At 39.2% G+C, this 8857-nt stretch overlaps 1 protein-coding gene across 1 annotated transcript in view; it reads right to left on the reverse strand.

The window, feature by feature from the left end:
* Window positions 1–8656, reverse strand: part of PLG (plasminogen) — a 61869-nt gene extending 53213 nt beyond the window's left edge. Inside the window, exons 1-7 of the mRNA XM_009688349.2 lie at window positions 8534–8656; window positions 5339–5474; window positions 4331–4437; window positions 2233–2347; window positions 928–1091; window positions 292–412; window positions 43–161 (exon numbers count right to left, since the gene is read on the reverse strand). Coding sequence (XP_009686644.2) covers window positions 43–161; window positions 292–412; window positions 928–1091; window positions 2233–2347; window positions 4331–4437; window positions 5339–5474; window positions 8534–8582 — 811 coding nt within the window. The 5' untranslated portion in view covers window positions 8583–8656. The remainder of the gene's footprint in view (window positions 1–42; window positions 162–291; window positions 413–927; window positions 1092–2232; window positions 2348–4330; window positions 4438–5338; window positions 5475–8533) is intronic.
* Between the last annotated feature and the right edge of the window lie 201 nt (window positions 8657–8857).

Below are 8857 nucleotides of genomic sequence, written 5' to 3' on the forward strand. Positions count from 1 at the left end.
GAAGGGATACCCTATGGAGTGATGTCTAGAAGTCAGACTCACTGCAGCGAGGAATGTCACAATATTCCCAGCGCTTAGTGGGGCTGGTAGTGAAACACCAAGGCTGAAGTTCGCCATCAGGGTTACGGCAATAATTCATCTTCAGATCCTTCTCTGGAAAACTGAACATGAGAATGTAAGTTAAGCTTGTGAGTCAGCTATGGTTGGCTGTAGCAATCAGGCTGTCTGCAGGCAGGGTCTCCCAGGCACTGTGGGAATGAGTGGGACAATTCAGCACTGCCTGTGACTCACTTTTCCAAGGTATATCCATGCATATGAGGCTCTTGAGCATCCCAGTGCTGGCACTCAATCCCAGACTCTGTTCTGGAAACTTTTCCATGGTAGTCTTCACCATTACACTGCATGCACTCCACTGTAGGGCCAGAATGAAGACAAAGCAAGGTTACGACCAGCCCTTGAAATTTTATTCTGATTCATCAATAACAGAGAACATTGGAAGGTAAGTATAACAATGAAAGAAATGCAGAAGTTCATGTGTAACAGCTTAGCTAGATAAATGAAGCTTTAGGAATACATGTTATTTGGAGGGAGGACTTTGTCACATATCTGTATGTACTGATGGCAACGGGGATTCTGAATTTAAGAGAGCATTGGGTCAATCTTTACTCTTGCTAGAACTAAAACATTTATTAGGGTTTAGAACAGGACAATATCAGCAAGAGATTAAAAATCTTCACTTCCTCTGTATTTTCAAAATCACTTTGATAACTAGAGTAAGTCAGGAAAACAACCTTTGTGCTGAGAACTTCTTAAATTCCAACTTGATCTAAATTCGCATTTCAAACCAATCTGCAGTAATAAAAGAAGAAGAAACAGCATGAATAATATCACTTCCTTGAATACACCTTCCCTTAAAAATAAATATACCTTCTCCGCTGTGCGCGTCCTGACCTTCACACTCCGGGATGTTACAGTAATCAAATCTGGTAGCAGGATCTGTTGTGTAACACCAGGGTCCATTTTCATCTCCATCAGGATTTCTGCAGTAGTTTTCCTCCAGCCCTGCACTGGGGTGTTTTTCAGGCGTAAAACTGTAATAGAATTAAAATGGCAGGAGGGTGGGAAGGAAATTTCCAACTTGCTCAGCTAACATTGGCTTCTAGTCATTCCCACTAAAAATGAGAGAAACAGATTCCCCTTTCTAACCCATGAATGAAATCTGAATACCATTCTGTAACTACCTTTATTAGTAGATTCTTCCTAGACCCCAATTACCAATGATGAGCAAACTCAGTGTGTAAGAATTACGGCAGTCTCAAAGGACAACTATTAGCTTTAATACTTGCATCCAGCTGATTGAGTTTTAGCTCCTTGCAGCCTGTGGCTCTGCAACATAATTTTATTAACGCTTCATCTACTTTAAAGATGGAATATTTCAAGATGCTATTGACCAAATACAACTGCATCCCAACTTGCAGAGGCTTTTAATCAAGTGACCCTATACTTCTTCCTACAGTAATCCTTTCAGAGTCTCCCAAAAAGCTTTTACACTAAAAAAAACAAAACAAATGCATCCAAGTTTCATTAGAATAACAACAACAAAAAATAATTTTTCAAACAGCTAAGCTCCATAAAGAGCAGAGAAAAGAGAAATAGAAAGGGGTCATTGTCCAGTTTTCCCTTTTACTCCAGTGTCCTCACAGGCTCTCTGCTTCTACACTTGTTTCAGTCAGCTCAGGGGCAGCCAGCCATGAGAATCCCCATGCCCAGGTCCCTCTGGGCCTTAAATGCTTTGCTGGACGTTTCTTCTTGACTGTCTTGGGAAGGTAGGCGAGGGGTTATAGGGCTGGATGGGTACCATCGCTCTTTCACTTGCTCTATTTTACATCTCATATAGAAGAGAGGAATTCTGGCTCCACTGTCACTAATGGCAAAATTTTCATCATGTTTTAGTGAAATCAGCATTTCACATTCGTAAGAGGCCCAGCATTAGGCACAGCTTCTCTAGTTGAAGATATACCCTTTTCTTATCCAGTTCATCGCAGTTCTCTGCCAGCAGAGTCAAAAGTAACAACAGGAGAGAGGAAGTGAAAATTATGTCTTTTGAAGTCACCTGAGCACCAAACAACTGTCTTTGATAACGTGCACTATAACTTTGTTTGTATGCACTAAATGGGGGCAGCTTGGAAAAGATTCAGAACAACGTAGAGGCAACTATAAATAAAGCCATACTTTGGTTTGTGGGGTGCTTTTTCATCCCACTTCTGGCATGGAATACCCCTCCGAGTTTTGGCTTCCATTCCTCTGTAGTCCTTCCCATTTCCTTTTCGACATTGTAGGAGGTAAACTGAAATGGAATCGGCTTTGTTGGTTCAAGTGTTACAACATTGTATTTCTTGGAACTGAGCGTTTACAGATTCAACCATAAAGCTCATCAGTTTAGACAAATTCACCCATGTTTTGACTCTCTTGTACATGCAAATATAGAGATGTGATTCTATAAAGTATTTAAAACCAAATTAGTTAGCAACTACTACAAAACTCCAGAGTAAAGTTTTTGAAGTATTTTTATAAACCTAGTAAAATCAAGTTAAGGAAATAGATATAGTAAGTTATAGTTTTTCTTGATGTGTATGACATGTATGTTTATATTAGCATATTACCGGGATAAAAAGGAAGGTCCTTCACCAACAGCTGGAGATGCTTTGAAACGTGTTGTTCATAAGCACATCTGTAGTGTGGGTATTATGCAACTATCTGTTCAAGCCAAAGACTTTTTAATTATCAGAATACGTGTCACATAAATGAACACTACACCTTCAATTCCTCTTAGTCTCAGATTCCCAGGTACTTTCTAATAGGATTCCAAGGAGAGGGACCACAAAGCACATTGATCTCAACCTTGTTATTAGTAACACAGATAGAGAGATAGCAAAAGCTCCAATAAGTGGGAGGTGACTGTCATTTCCCCTTCTAGTAATTTGTATGCCCAAGAAGGCTCTCCTTAAACTCCAAAAGGTCAAATGGAGATGTTAGAGCAGATGTTAGAACTACAAGTTCAAGGAAATTCATGAGAAAATCTAGTTGTCATTAGCACAGGAAGAAGACACCAAGGAACACATATTGCACCATTAAATAAATTTTCATTGGTTGATAATCAGCTAAAGGCTAAGCTAGTAACTGCTGAAGATATTCATGATAAGCTGAGTTCCACATGGTGCCAGGAACCTGGCAACCCATAATCCAGAATCCTGTTAGCAGAAGAAGTAGCTGGTTTTAAGAAGTTGGTTAAATGTTAACATTCTAACTTTTTGTCATGTTTGGGCCAGATCTCCAGCAGAAATTAATGAGTTCTTCAGAATTATATACATTTGTACTGGTTGGGAATCTGGACACAATCTGCTTTCTCTTTAAAATCGTGACATAGTAAAAGGGATGTGCACCGTGATTATTCATGAAGCTTAAGACTTCTGTATATTTTTCAAGCTCTTTAGAACTGTAAAGACCCTGAAAATCACTGTCTTCTGAAATGGGTTGAAATGTTCCTACAAGAAATCTTCACTATTTATCTTACTTACTCTTATTTATCTAAACAGTTAGTAGTAGGAGCCGTCTTCCTCCTAGAAGATCCATTGAAGTTAGTGTTTGAGATTGTATTATCTATGTTCCTATGAAACTTATGGAGATGGTCTCATTAAAAAAAAAAAAGTGTTTTTCCTGCTACATAGCATCTACTCAGAAGTTAGAAAAACATTAATTAATTCCAAAAAAAATCTTAAAACTAAAGCACTTGTCTGAGCCTGGCATACAACAAGAATTGAGCTTAAACAAGACAACTTATAAAACATTGATATCTCATAATTTTTTCTAATAATGGACTATAAGTACATAAAATATTTCAGTCAAATAATTCTTGATTGAATTATTACAAAATTAGGGAAGTAGCTACATAAAAGTGTGTAATCCTATAGTGTTGAAATTCCATATGACCAAGGATTCCAGTAGCTCTCTGAAGCAGAGGACTGCAAATACTTAAGAAGAGAAATGCATGATTTTTGCTTTGAAGTATGTTTATTCTGCCTGATCCCATTAGCACATGACTAAAGGAGTCTGGACTGAATGCAGCCCAAGTCAAGCATAGGAGCTCTTAACGCCATATGTGAAATTTTCTGGTGGTTTCAGGCCCGTTCCTAATGAGTGAAGGCCCACCTCACTGAAACTGTGACCATCATCTGTATTGTTTTTCTCCAGCACTGCAGCAGAGGACTCAAGGATGTAATTTAAATAGGCTTAACACATGTAACTGTGTAACAATATACTATACGCATACTTTTCTTTTCATAAAGAGTTGCATCTGGGCTGCTGAACATCACTGTTGTTTTGGTATTTTCAGCCAATGTTAAACACTGCTGCTTTTTCCTGGTGAATAGGAAGGCCCTGTTGAAATTGAGAAGAACACATAAGCAATGTTATTAAATCCATTCATATCATTCAACTTGCAATTAATTTTCTATAGATCATTATTTTTCTAGCACTTCTTGTATCCACTTAGATCTTTCAAATATTGCGCTTTACACATACTCAGTAACATTTTCTATTGATCTGAAGTGACTGACTTTGTTAGAAGCTATGACCACATGACCAAGTTACTGAGTGGGAAGCTAGGTACTGCATTTGCAAAACATTATCAACAGCGGTCTAGCTTCTTGGGTTAGTGCCTTTCCCCACAACAAATTAAAAATATCTTACACTTCTTTCAAGAAACACAGCAGCATTCAGCTAAAGAGGTGTAATCAGCTTTCCTTGTAACATAAGATGAGAGCAGAAACTTGGACATTTACTATAGAGTGATTAATACATTTGTAAATCCATCCTCTACCTGACCTAGTGATAATTTACAGGTGAAAGTAAGCCATAAGTGAAAGCACAGGCAAAGCTGCTGCAGGCAGGGCTGCAGCAGCCCTTCACTGAATCACTGATGGGTGCAGATCGTGCCTCAAGCCCTTCAGGCAGCCTCAGTTGCCTAAACTGCCACCTACTCTCTCTCTCTCCTCTGGAGAAGAAGGGGCTTTCTCAGGAGACACTTCCCATGAGCTGGCACCTGGGTGACAGCACTCCACTTCCCAACAAGTGCTGAAATTGAAAATAGTTTACTTGACTGCTTCTTTCATATCTTCTGTTTTTAACTACATATTCCAGCTATTCACCTTCTCTGTGTTTTTTTGCTTTCCTTCCAAAACTGAGGGTGCACTTACTTCTGAGCAACAGCAGGAAAATGTTATCGATCAGATATTTAGTCATTCACAACGACATAGTTCTGGGATTCAACAGAAATTACCTGCAATTAAAATTTCCTTCATCTTCACATTTCTTTGCACATTCTTTTTCACTGTTTGTTCTATAAAACTGTTTATTCCGAGTAAGTATCCAAACACCATCTGTTCTTAAATAGTCATCTAGTATATCTCCTTTCACTACAAGGGAAGAAAATGGAGCAGACATTAAAAATGAGAATGCTGCAATTAAGATGATCTGTGACTTTAAATCCCATTTTCCATGTAGCATTGATAGGTGAAGTCACCATTTATTTTGTGTACTTCTAGGTAAATGGTGATAAACTGTGTGGAAATTTCAGTCTCCTGACACAATCACAGCTACATCACTAGAACACATGACAGCAAGAAACAGTGAAAGAGAGGTGTAGAGAAGTAGCTCTGAACGGAGTTATGCATATGTTTGAAGTCGAGAAAAAGAAATATGAAATGAGTAAGCGGGAGTGGAGAGAGGGACTTAGTGTCAAACAAATGGCAGACAAAGAAGCATGGGAAGTGATATCAACACTGAAGTTTTGGAGAAGCATGAGCTGGGAGGATGTGAGATTATGACCTCCCATATGGAACGTACAGTCTCTGCAGTTTTACTGGTCACTGGATGGTTTGGTTGTCTTCAGATGTCCTGCACTGGAGCAAGAAACCTCAATCATAAGATGACTATGTCATCTTTTACAATGACAACTGTTATTTTTGCTGCAATGGCTTGAGCAGACTTAATAATAAATCTGTCAGGTTGTACCACAGTTGCAAAAAAATAACCCAAGATTATAAACTAGTAAATCAATTAGTAAGCACATCTCTGAAAGCTAGATGCACATAATATGTATCTGATGAATATGCTAATACATTTAATATTTGTGTGAAACAATTAGCTCCACAATATTCTCATTCATAAAGGAGTTTGCCACCTGATCGATTTTTTCCTCTTATGTCTGTAAAGATTCTACATTTCTGCTCCTAATTTATACAACAGTTTATTTCTCTATCTAGCATCAGGTTACAGGTTAGAGTTACAGCGGTGATATGGTTTGATCATTTCTTTTTTCAGGCTACATTATTATTGATAGACACAGGAATTGCTGTTTTCTCTTTCTCTACAGAGCCTCAACCCCAGTCTCAGAGTCAACAATGGGCTTTGCATCATATAAATCCATTTGCACCTTGTGCCGATCCATGGTACAGCAAAAATGAATTTCATTCTTACAGGTAACATTGTGAATCTTTCCCTTATGCAAACAACCATATTAGGTTCAACTCATTGCAACATCACTCCAGTGATGCCCATGAAATGGGAGCATCCATGCAGTTGCCTGCCTCCAATCAACACATAAAATAAAAGGCATGTGGGCCACTAAAGAAAGGAAGATGCTTAGCAGCCTGAGGGCAACGTTCTGTGGTTGTTACCAGAGACTGCTCAATGCAGTAAGAATATATGTCTAAAGAAATCCATGACACGAAGACTTCCTTCATCTAATCCTGCCCACACAGTGTGGACATACGGAGTACCAACAGCCTACCAGCTTCTCCTGATTCACTGAGCAGACAAGTGTTCCCTCTCTCCTGGCCTTATTCGCAAGTTAACTGGGGCGATTGCTACAGAACTACAGGGGGCCAGACTACAAAAATATTGCTTTCTAAGCTTTTCTTGGCTCCTCTTAAATGCTGCATGTCAGCCCAAAGACTTCCAGTTTGGATAGTGTTCCATTTCAGTGACCATAAGGAATATTTATTTCTGTTGGTTTATGAAATCAAGGGACTCTGGATGACATGCATAAGCTAACAGGCATCACAGACTGGCAGAAGCTTAGATAACAGAAAAGAAAATGTGATGTAAATTGTCTGAAAAGGACTACAAAAATGTAAATAAAAAAAAGAATAAAATGAATTTCAGAATGGAACAGAGAATGTATAATTCTAGCTAAAGTTTATATAGAGGTATACTTTTATATATTTATATAGATATCATGAAATAATATTTTATATATATTTATATATATATATATATTTTATATATATATATATATAAAGTCAAAGTCTTTATAAACGCACACATAACATAAAATTAAACAAAGTATTCAAACACATGCTGCAAAACAATTTGTTCTTTTACATATGCATCCCTTTGGAACTGACCAGTACTAAACAAAAAGACATAAAAGACTGTTTTAATGCAGTTTTGTGGTCCCTTACATTGGAGCAAGTGAGTTAGAACTGACATCAACGAACAAATATAAATAACTATACAAACTGCCTGTTATAACCCAACAAAAATCACACAATGATACATTCCTGTTATTCTATGTTATATTACATCTCTGAGCTATTATAAAATCATACAGATTGTGTTCACATGTTTGTAACAGTATTTTTAAAAGGCATTTAAGCACTGTGTAATCACATGCAGAGTACCAGCACAATGTCATGTCTGATTGAAATCTAATGTATATCACCTGTAGAATATTTATTTATAGAGTTTGTAGATGTGCTTGAAATCAATATATTATCTTCAGAAGGCCTCCTATCTTCTTTGCGAATTGTAAAAAGCATTCTCAGCTTACCCGTGGAAAAACTACCTAGGTTACTGAAGACTGAATTTTCACCTACTGCCCCCAAGAAAAGAAGAGAAAAGTGTTTGGCAATAGAAAATGTGAAACTGCTGGAATATAAAGGAACTTTTCATTTTCTTTTTGATTTAGATTTAAATGTTGCATCTAAAAATTTGTAAACCTCTACCATAGTGGATCAAAATCAGGATTACAGCGCTTGGCAATGCTTGGCAGTAAAAACAGCTCCAGGATATGATCCAAAGCCTGCCGGAATTAGAGGCAGCCATCTCAGGGACTGCGGTGGGCTTTGCAGCCGGCTTTTTGGCCTACTTTCCAAAGGCGCCTCCCGTCCTGGCCATTCGGCACGGTTGGAGGAAGCCATTTGTTCTCCACGCGGACGCTGGCGACTCGGCCGTTGCTCTTCCGCTGCCTCTAACAAACACGACACCGCTGAGCCCTGTCCTCTCAGGGGGACGCAGCAACCACAGCTCTCGGTTTGCTCGCCAGCAACCCTCGCTGGCCAGCCACCCTGACGTCCAGAGTCGTCCGGGTACGTGGCGGCACGTGGATTTTGGGACCTACCTTCACAAAGCGGAGCTTGCCAGTGTTTGGTCCCCATCTCACCTGCTCAAGCAGAAGGCAAAGGACTCTTACCTGAGCTGAGCAAGAAAAGAAAGAGAAAGACGGCTTTGCTAATCCCCATTTTGGCCCAGCTGGCGGGTGCTGGAAGTTGTGTGTGTCAGTGCACAAAGTTTTATTGACTCGCACTGGAGTGAGGCGGCATCAAACAAACAAGGCAGGCAGATTAAGTTAATCATTCTCCCACTCCGTGACCCCCTTTGCCGTAGTCAACAACCTTGAATCGGATATATTACCAAGTAAGACTCAACCATTTGTACGGGATGCTGGGAAACGTGAAGGCGCGCTCTCGTTTTGCTGGGCGTGCTTTCGTTCTCACGTCGCGGAGGTAAACGTGGG

The sequence above is a fragment of the Struthio camelus genome, chromosome 3 (assembly GCF_040807025.1).
Source record: "Struthio camelus isolate bStrCam1 chromosome 3, bStrCam1.hap1, whole genome shotgun sequence".
NCBI classification, from domain to species: domain Eukaryota; kingdom Metazoa; phylum Chordata; class Aves; order Struthioniformes; family Struthionidae; genus Struthio; species Struthio camelus.